Below are 16106 nucleotides of genomic sequence, written 5' to 3' on the forward strand. Positions count from 1 at the left end.
GCTACTCACAACTGTTTAATGCAAAGGAAGGATTGTACACACGTATATATCCTCTTGTCACGCATGCGCAGGCCATACGATAAGAAAGGCACGTGTAGATTAAAGACGGTTGCGCAAGAAGTCGAATTCGGCGTCAAGTAAAGAGATAGACGGCTCACTTACACACCGATCTCTGTTCTGCTTGATAAAGAAGGCCCCCAGTGCAAGACGAGAAGAGGCATTGCCACTCCTGCCCAAAATGGTAGTCTCATGAAATCGAGCGTCACAACCGCATGCGGTAACATGGGCCACAGAATGCGCGCCCTTATCCTCCTTTTTGTTTATCTTTTGCGCATGTTCCCTTAAGCGGTCGTTCACGCAACGTTCAGTTTGGCGGATATACAACTGCCCACAAGGGTGCAAGGGGATGGCATAGACAACCCCTCTGGAGCACTTCACAAAGGGCTTCTCGTGCCTAGTACGGCAGCCTCACCTGCTCTCACAGCAAACTCGAGAGCACAGCTTAGAAAGCTTGTTGGGCGCAGAAAAAACAAGAAGTATACCGTGTCGGTTAGCAACCTTTTTAAGGTTGTGTGACAATTTGTGCACATAGGGTATTACCTCCGGCCTCAACTTCGGTTGTAGGATCTCTGCTCCTGCCCTTCGTGCTCCAAGCTTTACTTTTTGCAACAAAGACTCGGCTATGACGACAGCCAAAGGGAAACCAGCAGCCAAAAGGCGGCCTACTTGGTTTGCGAAACTAGACCGCATTTGGTGCTCGCACGCAAACCAAGTAGGCCGCCTTTTGGCTGCTGGTTTCCCTTTGGCTGTCGTCAACACCATCGCCGAGTCTTTGTTACAAAAAGTAAAGCTTGGAGCACGAAGGGCAGGAGCAGAGGTCCTACAACCGAAGTTGAGGCCGGAGGTAATACCCTATGTGCACGTGCAAAGTGTCACACAACCTTAAAAAGGTTGCTAACCGACACGGTATACCTCTTGTTTTTTCTGCGCCCAACAAGCTTTCTAAGCTGTGCTCTCGAGTTTGCTGTGAGAGCAGGCGAGGCTGCCGTACTAGGCACGAGAAGCCCTTTGTGAAGTGCTCCAGAGGGGTTGTCTATGCCATCCCCTTGCACCCTTGTCGGCAGTTGTACATCGGCCAAACTGAACGTTGCGTGAACGACCGCTTAAGGGAACATGCGCAAAAGATAAACAAAAAGGAGGATAAGGGCGCGCACTTGGTGGCCCATGTTACCGCTGACGCTCGATATCATGAGACTACCATTTTGGGCAGGAGTGGCAATGCCTCTTCTCGTCTTGCACTGGAGGCCTTCTTTATCAAGCAGAACAGAGATCGGTGTGTAAGTGAGCCGTCTATCTCTTTACTTGACGCCGAATTTGACTTCTTGCGCAACCGTCTTTAATCTACACGTGCCTTTCTTATCGTCCGGCCTGCGCATGCGTGACAAGAGGATATATATGTGTGTACAATCCTTCCTTTGCATTAAACAGTTGTGAGTAGCGCTTGTCCTTGTTTCTCCCTTTCTTGTGTCTGTCTTTTTTATTGCGCTGAGTTACTTGTTCAATTACACAAGCTAACTGTCGGTAGGAATGCACACTTACTCTAGACAAAGTCGGCAACTGGTGATCATGATTGTTTTGGCATCATTGCAACTCTGTTGCCAAGAAGGTTAGCTTTGCTCACAGTAGACGCGCTTAGAATGTGCATACTTATTCCTCTCATGCTCTCTGAATAGAGGAAGAAATTTGAAAACAAATCAGTATTCCCTCTTGTTTAAAGAGGCAGTTGTCTTACATTATGAAAGTATTCAGCGCTACAGCAGTAGGCGGTAAAACATGGTCTGCAACACGAAATTACATAAAGCTCTTTACTGCTTGCAGGTGACATTCCAGATCGAGGTGTCCAACAGCAGCACGCTCAGGACCCCGCTGACGCTTAAAGACACATACAACGTTTCGCTATCAAGAAACGCAACGACGTTTGCAAGGGTAATGATTAGAGATCGTTGCAACCACAATGCTTTCCAATGAGACATTGTTTATTGTTGTGTACACTTTAAAGAGCCTACAAAAAAAGTTACCCGAAAAAGACTGCAGAAATATTTTCGTTAAAAATTATTTCCTTTATGTTGACGTTTGTGCTTATGTAATCCTATGCTGGAAACGATGAGTGAATGCGGTAACGATTGTGTACCAGCATAAAAGCCGCAAACAAGTGCGGCCCCCAGCCATATACAAAATTAATCTTTTTATTATCAAGACGATAGTACCAACAAAATTGTGTGCATAAATATGGGATCGGGTGAGCGCTACTACGCTGGAATAATATCCCACAGTAGAATGTCGCTTAATCTAGTTTTGCGCGAGCTTTCTATGCAACGTTAAAATCAGACTATCTTATTCTATTCTGTCTCTAGCGGCCAGCGTCATCGTCATCGGCCGCCTTTTAAGGCTCATTCACACCGGCGACTTGAGGAGGTCGCGCGACCATTTGCGACTCGCGAACAAAAAGCGACCGAAGGCGACTGATGTTCACACCGGCAAGCCCGGCTGAGCGCGACCTGAAAGTCGCAATCCCGGACATTCTCGTTCTTCAGCGAGAATTCTAGGGATCTACGCAGTTAGCGCGCATTTCGCTGGCACTGTGTAAATTGGTTTCGCGTTCCGGCAACAGCCATGGATTTTGATTCGAGCGATGGCTGGATTTTGATTCGAGCGAACAGGAAGACGTCCCTGTGCTGATGTGCTCCGCCGGGGTGTCAGCTGTGGCAGCGCGGAAGCCTCCGAAGAAAACGCGACGCTCGTGGGTGCGCCCGTGCCTCCGCTCGCGTGAAGTGACCGGCCACGCAACCCGCCTCCTGCCCGAACTTTGTGCGCATGACAACGAGTATTATCGAGAGCAAGTTGTAATTTCTAGTTCGCATTGCGTGTTATTCGGTGCATAATATTAAAGCAAAGCTGTTCACCCGCTGTTCACCTTTGGGTGGCGTGCTCATCCAACGAACGGCAGCTGGAAAAAGGGTTTGTGTTGTGCTTTCTTTTCCTGCTGTTTAGCTTCCAGCGAATGCGACCGCGTACATTCGACACGTTGCTGCAACTGCTGCGTCCCAGAATAACAAGACAAGACACCAATTACCGGCCTGTAGCCTGCATATCGTGACGCGGACATTGCATTTGGCGTGGACGACGACACACATCACTTTCGGCGCGACGCTGATTGGTTGAGCAGCTTTGCGACCACTGTCGCGCGACTGAAAAATCGCGTAGTGAGCGACTGGCCCAAAATGGTCGCTTTTCGAGAAAAGCGACCATTTGCGACCATTTGCGACCAACTTGGTCGCGCGACCACTGTCAGTCGCCGGTGTGAATGAGCCTTTATTTATGGTGCGCTCAGGTGCATGGGCATGCGCATGTGCCTCGTTCCTCGTGCTGCGACTTCACAAAAAGAGAAGAATAAAATATAGTCTCTTCTGCTCCTACCATCAGCCTGAACGGTTCCCTGTTCTTTCGCTCGCCGACTCACGCATTGTTATAGTGGACCTAACCTCGGTCCCTATAACATTCCTGGTTACACCCGCTGGCCTGAGGCGTTTCCTCTCACCGACGTAACGGCACTTACCGTGGCTTCCGCGTTTGTCAGTGGCTGGATCTCACGATTCGGATGCCCCATCGTTGTTACCACCGATCGCGGCCGACAGTTTGAATGCGATCTCTTCCGCGAACTCGCGTGCCTGCTTGGCGTCCGCCATGTCCATACTAGAGCACTGCACGGGCCGATTTTTGCGGCCCGGGCCCGGCCCGGGCCCGTTTTTACATTGGGCTGCCCGCCCGAGCCCGATCAAAACTTTTATGGCGAGACCCGGGCCCGGCCCGGGCCCGGAAATAATCTACGTTACCCGCCCGGCCCGGCCCGCCACCCCTTTACCTTAAGCCCGAGCCCGGCCCGAGCCCGGCTCGAAACCGGCCCGAACCCGGCCCGAGACCAAAAAATACATGTTTTTCGAGTTGGGAAGCCCGAGAATAACTCACAGAAAGCCCGAGCCCGGCCCGGGCCCGGGTCAAAAAGCACACGCCGTGCCCGAGCCCGGCCCGAGCCCGTGAAAAAACTGCTCTACCCGGCCCGGCCCGGCCCGTGGGCCGGGCCGGGCCCGGGCTTTCGGGTAAGCCCGAGCCCGTGCAGTGCTCTAGTCCATACTACCGCGTACCACCCATCGTCCAATGGAATGGTCGAACGCCTTCATCGTCAACTTAAAGCCGTCTTGATGGCTCGCCAGGCTCGCGTTTCTTGGGCTGAAGATCTTTCTCTCGTCCTGCTTGGCGTGCGCTCGTCTTTCGAGGAGGACCTCGGCTGCACAACTGCGGAGTTGGTCTATGGCACAACGTTGCGTATGCCAGGTGAATTTTTCGCGCAGCTATACTGTCGCCACGCCCGATCCAGACAGTTACGTTCAACAGCTCTGCTTCCCCTTTTCACGCCTGCGTCCTTGCCCTAGCCGGGATGCATCGTCGACTGGCGTTTTTGTCAGCAAGGACATGACTACAGCGAGCGATGTTTTCGTCCGGCGTGAAGGCATCCGACCTTCCCTTGCGCCTCCCTACGACGGCCCTTTCAAGGTGCTCAGCCGGACAGATAAACACTGTCACCATCGAGCTCAACGGACGTGAAGAAGTCGTGGCTATCGACAGAGTCAAACCCGCCTACCTGGCGACCTCGCCAGAATTATGCGCTTTCAACCACGTCACCACCGAGGAAACAAAGAATTTACCCGACCGCCCGACTCCCAAGGCCGTTTCTTGGTCGCCCGTGCATCGCTGCGCTTTAAAAAAAAAAAAAAAAAAAAAAAGCGCAGCGATGCACGGGCGCTTTAAAGCGCAGCGATGCGCGCCGACAGGCGGTGCGGAGGATAGTTTGCACATCCGTCATCGCGGACGCCATCTTTAGGTACCAGCAGGTCGAGAAGCGGCGTAATCAAGAAACTTGACAGCATGACAGCGCGACAAGCGCGTCTTGCGTAAAGCCCCTATATATAGGGGCTTTAGTCTTGCGTCGGACGTCAAAACGATAACAGTGATAAACCGGTGAAAAACAGTCGCCGTCAAAAAGTAAAACACTGCGCGCGTGATAATACGGTGCACTGACGTCATCGTAGCCGCCATGTTTAGATACTATAACGGTGGGAGCTGCCTCTGTGACGTGACATGAAAACATATAGCTCGGCGGCAGTTTCTGGGGGTTGTTTTTGGCGTCTCGCGGTCTATTTAGTATAACGCAATTTAAGTCAGGAGGCAGCCTGCAATCAGTCTCGGAGATCAGTGCGTATTTTTGAAAATTCGTTTCACTAATGTGATCTTACTGCAGCGCTCTCACTATAGTCCTAAGCTGGGGTTAAGCAGCAATGAGTAGTTCCGAAACATATGACGATCCCAACAGCGTGGGTACCGTTCTGCTACGAAATAAGCTGTGCTGTTTAATTTGACAAGCATTCAAGTTGTTATCAACATTGCGCTACTACTTCGTGTATTAGACAAGGTTTCCACCCACGAATAAAATAGTTTTGGTTAGTAATAACAGCATACCATACAGTGTTAAATACACTTGTAAAGTGGTCAAGTGACCGTCTGCGGACTGCGCGAGCTCTGCAGACGCGGGTTATATACTATAGACGCGGGTATAGATGCTGGGTTATAAATCTGTTTGTTCTATATAGCTCATAGTCCAAACATGCTGAATGACTATGTGAGTCTTATTGAGGCATTAGCCCATTTTTCGCGAGAGAGGACGATGAGAACCAATTTTTTTTTTCGGTCTTGTTCCTCCTGTCCTCTACGACGCACTCACCCGTCTTGCGGAAATTGTGTTCACAAATAGCCGTCGGATTCTTTTTCTGTGATCCCCTTCGGATATTACTTCTTTACAGGGCAAAAAGGCAATGCCAAAGCCCAAAGCTTATGCTGCATTACTAACTGCAGTGATCGCAGTGTTGAGCAACGTCATCGGCCTAGCGTAGGCATAGCACAGTGATTTCAAGTCCATAGACTTGAAATGCGTGAGAACAATGCCGGTGGCTGACGCAAATATTTTATAACGAATGGCGCTAAGATGTTTCGGGGTTACATTGGGTTGGCCGTACACCAGGATGCACTCTTATATTCACAGACTCCCGCTCTCTTTGTCGAGTAAAAACTGATACAGTCCAAATAGTTACACACACCGCGGCTGATGATGCTCGTCGCATGTTTGCGCAACCAAAAGAAATTTCCGCATACTGTAGTTGCTGCTGCACCCAAAAGCTACACAGTGGTTCCCCGACGACCTTCTTCTCTTAGGTCCTTTCGTCGATGACTGCGCCGGCGTCCAACCACCGCTTTCGGCTCATGTTGGACGATGGTGACGCGGTGGCCGCAGCTGCGCACGCGTGGCTCGCAGTCACTCCGTGCACCGGCATCCTGTACGTGTCAGATGCGCAGCGGCTGCGCGAATTCAACGCCTCCGAGACGAGTGTGCTGCTCGAGGCCTCGTGGGAGGAAAAGGAGGAGAGTGGCCTCGCCCGGAGGCACCTTTACCGCGTCGAAGTGCACATCCAGGAGACCGAAGGTGGGGCACCCTGACTGTATGCTGCGTGTTGCTAACCTCTGATGATGTGCGATCACCATGATGGTACCCCTAGAACACCTAGGTTTGCAACAAAATACAGTGTAACCTCGTTACAACGAAGTCGCACCTGACACTAAGATACCTCCGTTATATCCGATAAACACTTTTTTGTTACATGCTGATATCGGCAAGAAACCTATATTAATGCGTTAGCATTCTTAGGGTACTTCACGGACTTACCGGGGCTAACTGTCTATCGATTTGCCTGTCTGTGTAGCTATGTATCTATGTATGTTTGAATATTGTATGTAACCGTTTTCCCGCCAACCACGGTCACTGGATGGTCTATAGTCGAATGGTTAGAGCATCGGGCTGCTGTGGTGAGGGAACAGGGTTCGAAACCAAACGTCGGACCAACTTAAGTTACTGAGTATGTGGCAATGTGCTTGCCCATTTTAAACAAACAAGCATAACGTATACACTTAACGCACTGACGATCGTGTCTGCACAGTATTACGTTGCTTCAGACCGCCCGAAAACAGCTGAAATTTCAAACCAAGCGCCACACGTCCCTCCTTTTGAGGAAGCGTGGCTCCCAGCAAGAGTGTTACGGTCACACGCACAAATGCCTCTTCGCAATGCGATTTACGTCACGTGCTCACCGTGGCTAATCATCCAATGCGGAAGGCGCAACGCCGCCGCTCTAAATGTACCGCGCAGCAAAGAAAGGACGAGAAGAAAACAAAAATTCACCGATGATTTAAGACACTCCCTAATGCAAAATTTGAGCGCAGTTGTATACGTGTTTTCATTTCGCGATATATTGGCTGGCGCGGATAATGTGTCTTGTGCGGCACGTTGCAAACGGAGCGAAGTGTGGCGCGACTGCCTCGCTGATCTGGAGATCGCGAGAGCCAGTGCGTGGGTGACGCGTGGACGCGATTCACAGCAGCCACCGGCGACAGACCTCCGAGACGACGCGCGCTGCTCTGGCGCCATCTCGTAGTCATCGTTGCCGCACTACGCTTTTCTTCTCACGCTTTCGCCATACTTCCTCCGCTTTCCGCCTCATGGTTCCGCTGCGCCCTCCTCGCGTCTTTCATGCGCCGCGGCGCTCCGCGTTCTTTCTTTCATCATTCTCTGCGCTCGTTGGCTCGGTTACGCGGAGGTAAAACGCCGACGCTAAGTTGCGCTCTAAAAAGGATACGGGGCTCTCGACGCCGCGGTGAGTCCCTCGGCTGCGGTATGGGAGAAGGCAGGGAAGGAAAACCCAAGGTATAATATACCTGGTAGCGAAGCTTCCATAGAAGCCCATACGTTCAAAACATGGCGGTTCATCAGTGGTTCATGGGGCTTAGCGCCATCTGTGTGAGGAGGGAACACTTCCGGTGGAAGAAAAATAATTTGACGTCATAGTTGTTAATAACAGAAGTGACGTCATTTTGTTCTCAAAGGCGCGAAATTTGTTTTCGGAAGCCTGCCATTGTAGCTGTACATTCAAATGCCCCGCCATTCGACTTGATGGGCGTTTCGAGATTTCAGCGCGGAAAGCGATGCAGGAAAAGATCAGCCGTACGGGGTGTCGAAATCGCATCGCTGCACAGAAGATCGTCTTTGGAGGCCGACGAACGCTTTGAGCGTAGAGTGCTCGTCCTTTTGTCGGACGCCAAGCCCGTCGGCCAGCGCTGTCCCACGAAAACAACTAAAGTAAACAATTATCTGGTGGTCGCAACTCACTACTTTTGATTGAACAGGTTAAGAAACAATGAAACTGTTCGCGTCACCAAATTCAGACAAACTTCGACAATCAAAGCAACACGAGGGTGGGGGCGTAATGTAATGCCACGTACACACTAGCGGCAAAACGCGCGCGGCGCGCCGCCGGCGGCAAGACGCGCGCCGCGAAAGCAGCCGCGAAACAGGTGTTTCTTGCCGCGACAGGGATCGCTCCTGGACCGATTTTTTGCGGCTTGCCGCGTGCCGCGGATGAAGGAGACGAATGAGAGCGGCCCGCTTCCGTGACGTGCGCGCGGGAAACTGGTGACATGTGGACCCGCCCGACCGCTTGTTTTCCGCTGTTAGCCGAAACTCGTTTCGCACTATCATCTGCACGCGTCAGCTCCCGGACTACTAAGTGGTTCTTTTGGAAAAGGAAAGGTTGGCGCTATCTTCTGCAGCCCTTGAGGGAGCACGGCTCAGCACCAAGCTCCCGGACCAAGCAAACGGATAGTTCGAGAAGGGGGGGAGAGTCTAGTCTGTCACGTGATTGCCGCAGCGGCGCGCCGCCGGTTGGTGTGGCCGCCCTGCCGCTGCTGCATTTTGCCGCTGGCGGCGCGCCGCACGCGTTTTGCCTATAGTTTTGCCATGCCGCTAGTGTCAAAACGCGCGCGGCGCGCCGCCGGCGGCAAAATGCAGCAGCGGCAGGGCGGCCACACCAACCGGCGGCGGGCCGCTGCCGCAATCACGTGACAGACTGGGCTCCTCTCCCCTTCTCGAACTATCCGGGAGCTGACGTGTGCAGATGATAGTGCGAAACGAGAAACAAGCGGTCGGGCGGCTCCGCATGGCACCATTTCCCGCGCGCACGTCACGGAAGCGGGCCGCTCTCATTGGTCTCCTTCATCCGCGGCACGCGGCAAACCGCAAAAAATCGGTCCAGGAGCGATCCATGTCGTGGCAAGAAAAACCCGTTTCGCGGCTGCTTTCGCGGCGCGCCGCCGGCCGGCGGCAAAACGCAGCAGCGGCAGGGCGGCCACACCAACCGGCGGCGCGCCGCTGCGGCAATCACGTGACAGACTAGACTCTCTCCCCCCTTCTCGAACTATCCGTCAGCTCCGTTAGCTCCATCCGGGAGCTGACGCGTGCAGATGATATTGCGAAACGAGTCTCAGGCTGATACCGGACGTGAGTACGAAACGATCGAGCGGTAGGGCGGGTCCGCATGACACCAGTTTCCCGCGCGCACGTCACGGGAGCGGGCCGCTCTCATTGGTCTCCTTCATCCGCGGCACGCGGCAAACCGCAAGAAATTGGTCCAGGAGCGGTCGCTGCCGCGACAAGAAAAAACTGTTTCGCGGCTGCTTTCGCGGCGCGCGTTTTGCCGCTAGTGTCTACGTGCCATAACAGTGAACTTTACGAGCGCGCCTTTCTGCCCACTTCAAGAGTTACATTGAATTGCAAGTGATAGCGGCGTCAACGCCCGCCGCTATCGGTAGGCGCTCTTACGTTGGACGCTGAAAGAAGGTATTTATTGATAATGATCAAGTAAAATAGAGTTGTTCTGTTCTCGCCATGCGTATATAAAATTGATTAGGAGTTTTATTATCGTTGAATGAATTTAACTGTGTCTCGCTTTAATTAAAAAACGCTTTTTTCTTTCCCAATGTTTGTTCCCTCCAAACATAGTCGCGCTTCAATCGCTGCTCCCATAATCACCCTTGCGGATGTCAGTGACAATTGGTTCTGAACCGCTTTTCGCCCGAAGCTTCGCGACCTATGTGGATCGACCTTGGAAAGCCGCTTTGGAAGGCAGAGGGAAAAAGTATCTCCGTTGGCAGGGAAGCTCGATCGCCTCCTAGCGGCATGGTAAAAGGACAGTTAACTTCTATCACCACCAATAATGAACTAATTTGAAAAATTATTTCGGTAAAAAGCCCCCTAGACATCGCTTTACAGCTTCCAGTGTACAACCAAAATTTACAATGGGGCCTAGTCAGGGGCCCTTTAATGAGACTTTGATGGCATCATCATATATAGAAGCGCACACGAGACAAGGGAGCAAGACACTGCGGCCAATGAAGCGGAACTGGATGCAAGCTAACAGCTCGCAAACAGTCCGGCGTAGAATGCACCCTGGGCCTATTCACACACCTCACACCTTTCAACAGAATCTGCTAAGAGTTAGTACTCGAGATAATTTCCTCTCAAATATCGAGCTAAATTTTGAAGCAATTGCCTATCTTATGGCGTGGTCCACAATGCGGACCATGACCAGCTCCCTATGAGGTGCCATGTACTTTCATGTGCAATATATCCTCGGCGACGCATCCGTTGATGGTGCCTTTGCAGGAGCGGATCACTAGCGCATTGGCAGAAGACAGTGTATAGGGATGTTTAGGCCTAGATGCTTAACGCATACGCAATAACCCAAAATACGTTGGCTAATTTTGCACTTATCATGCATTCTTTTATATGCCAGGCAGATATCATCCCCTAACCTTTGATTCTCCATTTCTATAAGCTCCCTAATATGCTACATTACTCCTACAGAGAGCCCGTCAAGTGAACGAGGTGACGATGAGTCATATCCAGATTGCGCAGATACATCAGCGAGTATGCCGAGTATGTGATGGAGGTACTAGGTAGTAACGTATATGCAATGGCTAATGGAATAGCGATAATTAAGGGGATGAATGACTACACCTAAATACGTAAAAGAGCCTCAAGAGAGATCTTTAACAGAAAAAAAATGAAATGTTTGGATATGAAGCATTGGTATGAGTTGCCATGCAGACAGAAAGACAAAAGGGGAGAGAAATACGCAAATATTTGTGTGCACGATTAACTAAATTGCGAGCACTCATTTTTTTTCATCTTTATTTACAGATGGCCATCATGCAGAACAGTGCGGTAAGTACCAATAAGCTGTATAAATATTTGAGCTTTTGTCTTCTCAATTACTATTAACGACAGGGTTTAGCGACTTCATATTTAAAAGTGATCAAAGAAAGAGAAGTGATTGTTTTTTTTCTTTTTTTGTAATAGCAGTTGTTGTTTTTTCTTTCTTGTTTTTTTACGCATAGATAGCAAGTGTTGAAGCATTGCATCACATGCTCTAAACTTGTAGCTTTACGCAATGGAGAAAATGTAGCCATTATTCGTATACCTCGGCTTCAACAGAGGCCTGGGCATGGAAAAATATTTAAGCGCTGAACTATCACATGAGGTGCTCATCGTTTCGATGCGTATTGGCTACTGCGTGAACCCAATAAGAGAAACACCACAAAAATGCGTCCCCCTGTGAAGTTCAGGCTTAAAGAAAAGCAGCTTTGTGCCTAGAACTGGATTCGTATCCAGGAAGGAAGATCGAAAAAGCTCTTTAATCACCCAGGGGCGGATCCAGGTTTTTTCTGAGGGTGGGGTCAGCTTCTGTCAATGATGATGATGATGATGATGATGATAGTAGCCTTTCTTATTTACCAAAATTCACCGTTTCTGCTCACGACAAACCCAAGTTTTATACGGCTAGAGCAACACCTGTAGCCTGCCGCGGTGGCTCAGTCAGTTCAGGCGTTGCGCTGCTGAGCACGAGATCGCGGGATCGAATCCCGGCCGCTGTGCCCACATTTAAATGGAGGCGAAATGCAAAAACGCCCGTGTGCTTGCGTTGTAGTGCACGTTAAAGAAACCCAGGTGGTCAAGATTAATCCGGAGCCTTCCACTATGGCGTACTTAATAATCAGAACTTATTTTGGCACGTGAAACCCCAGAAAGAGAAAGAAGACCTGTAGCGAAGCCAGCTAGGTATCGGTTTCTAAAAAAAGGACGTTACCCAATACAGTCATGTGCATGGCGGCTGTGCCTGATAATACAGGGTGTTCAAAACTAAGCTTATGGTTTTCTTAAAATTAGGCACTGGGAGGCACGCGAAGAACACCGGTACAAATAAGTTATGTGGCCAGGGGGGAACAAAGTGAGATGATAACTATCGCTGTGAGCAGCCCAATTAACTAAAATTGAACATTTATTTTTGTCGACTACAGTACGTATATGTTTGTATTGAAAACTTAGAGGCAGTCGTGTTTCTACACAGTATCAGTCGGAAGAATTATTCTAGCGTGTCCGTGCTCCGAGATATCCGACTCCAAATTTCAAATGTCGTACTGCGCAGAGTTATCGACTCGACGCGAGAGCGGCTTATGCTTTGTGTTTCTGTGGAAGGGAGGCATTTTTAACATTTTTAGGGCATTCACATCTTGATGGGTGAAGTGTTGTCATGAGATTTGTGCATGACAACACCAAACTTAAAGCGGCTGTATGAAATATTTGTTAGCATAGCTAAAAAGGTTTCTGCTCTTGATGGTGCAGTTGTTGCTTTTGATTGCAATAAAACTTACAATACTTAGAAATCAGCAGTCACTTTATTTGCGTAGCCCAGGCAAGGACCATGCCCGGTCGTCTAGTCACCATTACGCACACGCACTGCCGTCCGGCTTCTCCGCTCGCGCCATTATCTCGGCATGGCAGCTGCCGCCATCTTTACAGGCTGTGCGGTCGCGTGTTACGACAGCGGTTACGGGTTCTTCGATTTTTTTTTTCATTTCACCAGCCGTGAGGGGAAGAAGGACAGTTACTATCTTTGCCAATGCCTCCGTCCCGTTGTCAGACTAAACGCCGCACGCAACAGCCGCGTCACACCAGGGAGGAGCTTTGCGCCGATCCTCACTCTCTTGCAAGTTGCATGCGTAATCGTGCGAACGACAATTAAAATTTGGAGTTGGGTATCTCGGAGCTCAGACATGCTAGAAGAATTCTTCCAAGTGGAACTGTGTAGAAACACGACTGCCTCTAACTTTTGAATACAAACACACAGACTTTTGCAGTCAATAAAAAGTTAATTATTCAATTTTAGTTAATTCGGCTGCTAACAGCGATAATTATCATCTCACTTTGTGTCCCCCTGGCCACATAACTTATTTGTGCAGATGGTTTTCACGTGCCTCCCAGTGCCTAAATTTAAGCAAATCATAAAGCTTAATTTTGAACCCCCGGTATATCAAGCCTGTATTGTTTCTTAAAATAAAATTTGGGATGATCTGTTGCAGGTTCGTTATAAATGCGTAAGCACGCGTCCGTTTTTGGAGTTCTGTTGGGACACCTTGATTTCCTTAAGAAGATCCTTGTGTTCGGCTGAGACACCTTCGTTTGCTTTGCCCCGCTCCAACGCGGCAGCCACTATGCTGAGTGTTTACGATATGCGAATCACCGCGTATGAAGACTCACGACGCCATCGGGAGCGCGAGCCAACGTCTTCGTGTTTTGTTTCCCACTCGACGTCATCGTTTTACACAAGGCGTGTATCTGCTCCCGTTTCTCTAACCACGCGACGCCATCCTAGGCCCGCGCACTGGCATTGGCCGCTGACGTCACGCTCCCGCGAGAACGCTTCGCCCCGCTTCGCGAGAACGCCCACTCAGATAAACGGATCCGGCGGGTTTGAGCCTCCTATGCTCAATGTACGACAATAAAACTGCGAAGTTACAGTGAAAAACTTGTAGCGTACGAACGGTACTGCGCTCGTGCTGGATACTGTCAACGTATATATACCTGTGATCACAATGAGTGCTACAGTTAAAAAAAGTTGCCTATGCGTAGTTCTGAGTTTAGCTGTTAGTTGTTATTATTTATATATGAACACTTCAGCAAGAGATCTCTTTCATTAAGCAGGTTGGTCGTGGAACCGATGACATCCAATGAGGCAACCGATGACACCCCGAGGGGGAACTAAGTTAATCAGGCGCGAAGGCGCTCGCGCGCACATCGGCGTGCTTGGCAAAAGGGACGTCCCCTCGTTCATTCGACGCCACCGACGGGACGAGTAAGGCACGGCCGGCGCCAGGAGGTCCAAGGTGTTCATGAGAAAAAATAACTGCGGCAACTTGGGGACACCACACCCTTACGTAATACAATTCTAAGCTTGTGAGCGAGCTAGCTTTACTTCTACATGGCTGCTACCACTGGTACTCGCGAAAAATACTTGTGAAGAATGCTGGTGGGCATATTTTTTGCGATAGGGCCATCCCCCTGTCAACGAAGGGGTGATGCAGAAATCTGAGGGGGGGGTCAGGACATCCGGACATCCCCCCTGGATCCGCGCCTGTAATCACCTATATATAGGCCTTCGAGCGGACCTTTCATAAAAGAATTTTCGTCATCATTATTGTAAGGCAGAATGTTTAGCCGGTGTATATTCGCTTAGATGCTATTCCGCGCCGTGGATGTAACACAAGAAAATGCCCTGTAGAAAAATGTTCGTATCCTGGGCTGATTTCACAAAGCTTATTGTTTATAAAAATTGCCTATGATTTTGATGCTTTGTCTACTCCCCCTCCCCACTCCCCCTAATTCCGAGCAAATCTCCGGCCACTCCTTACTTCATCTTCACATCACATTGTTCAATGCAATTAAGAGGGGCGCAGCAACATTTAAAAGCCAAAATCAAAAAGGAATTTGTAATTTTTTTTCACGTGAAAAGCTTGCGGATCCCAATGTTTCCCGCGGTCAAATGTGCAACTTTCGCTCACTTTGCGCAAAGAAGTATCCTAAAAGCCACAGTACTCTCGCCGTTCGGTCAAAGCATCGGAGACCGGCACCCACCACAAAGAAAAAGAAAAAGAAGTTAAGGAGTAAATAAACAAGAACAACAACATTGTAATCGTCTTGAAATCAATCTTAGAGTGGAGGTCCGACCCGTAACTATAAATAAAGCATTTTCACCACTTGGGTCCTTTCTATTCGGAATGTTGCGTGTGTACTATACCATGTTCACTAAAGACATCGGGAAATTGTCATGTCTCGGGACGCGCCTTGCACAAGAAAGGCACGCGAAGTCAGGAAAAGTAAAATCAAGCGGTAGCTCCCTGGAATTGTAGAAAAAGGTGTGAGTGTTGCCGCACCGACCAGGAATTCCTACCTGAGCTTGCGCGGCACTGTACACCCGCTGCGACGCCTGTCTGGGCTGCAATGGTAACGCTAAAGCGTCTTGTCTCAGCGAGAGGAAGCGCTACTATAGTATCATATTCATTCATTTGACTCCGGCTAATTCGATATTTTGGTTCATTCGACCTTGACCGAAAGTTGTGACGGCGCCCATGAATTTGTATGGGCCAAACATTTGTCATTTCGATCCTGAAATTGGCCCCTACTGCATATTTTGAACATGACTGGTCGGCACGAATGCGTCTGATCCAAATGGTGACCCCAATCATGAACCCAACGGCTGAAATGTCTATCCTGGCGGCGCTAAGGGACAGTGAATGCATCGAAGACACGTTATCTCCCGCCTAAAGTCCCTAGATATTTTTTTCTTTGCTTTCTTAAAAAAGAGCAGAAAATCTAGGGACTTTACTCCCGCCAGGATCCTAAATCCACCTAAATCATTCTAGGGCAGGTCCAAAACGGACCTGCGCTAGAAAGATTTTCGAGCGAAATTGGAAGCTCACAATGACTGATTACCCGTTTTTACCCGTTTCCAACACGCACATTTTTTTTTCCAAAGAAAATTGGTTAATTGCCTGCGCGGGTGCAGTCAGATACGAAACCGCATTTGCATATTTCGCTGCGCATGTTCGAAAAAAGATTCTGCGCTCACCGCTGCACTGTTCTCGCGCAAATTTCAGGGAAGTTTGCTGCGTGTTCGCTGCAACACGCGTCAAACCTCCCTGACCGGCTGCTTTCTGCAGCTGCCGGCAGGCAGCGACACAATTTTATGTTTGCGACGTCAGTGCAGCAGCTC

General features: G+C 49.8%; 1 protein-coding gene across 1 annotated transcript in view; it reads left to right on the plus strand.

Annotated features, from left to right (window-relative positions):
• Positions 1 to 16106, plus strand: part of LOC119433582 (uncharacterized) — a 328885-nt gene that overhangs the window by 269850 nt on the left and 42929 nt on the right. Inside the window, exons 7-9 of the mRNA XM_049672518.1 lie at positions 1879 to 1986; positions 6325 to 6592; positions 15991 to 16090. Of these exons, the coding sequence (XP_049528475.1) occupies positions 1879 to 1986; positions 6325 to 6592; positions 15991 to 16090 (476 nt within the window). The remainder of the gene's footprint in view (positions 1 to 1878; positions 1987 to 6324; positions 6593 to 15990; positions 16091 to 16106) is intronic.

This window comes from Dermacentor silvarum, chromosome 1 (assembly GCF_013339745.2).
Source record: "Dermacentor silvarum isolate Dsil-2018 chromosome 1, BIME_Dsil_1.4, whole genome shotgun sequence".
NCBI classification, from domain to species: Eukaryota; Metazoa; Arthropoda; class Arachnida; order Ixodida; family Ixodidae; genus Dermacentor; species Dermacentor silvarum.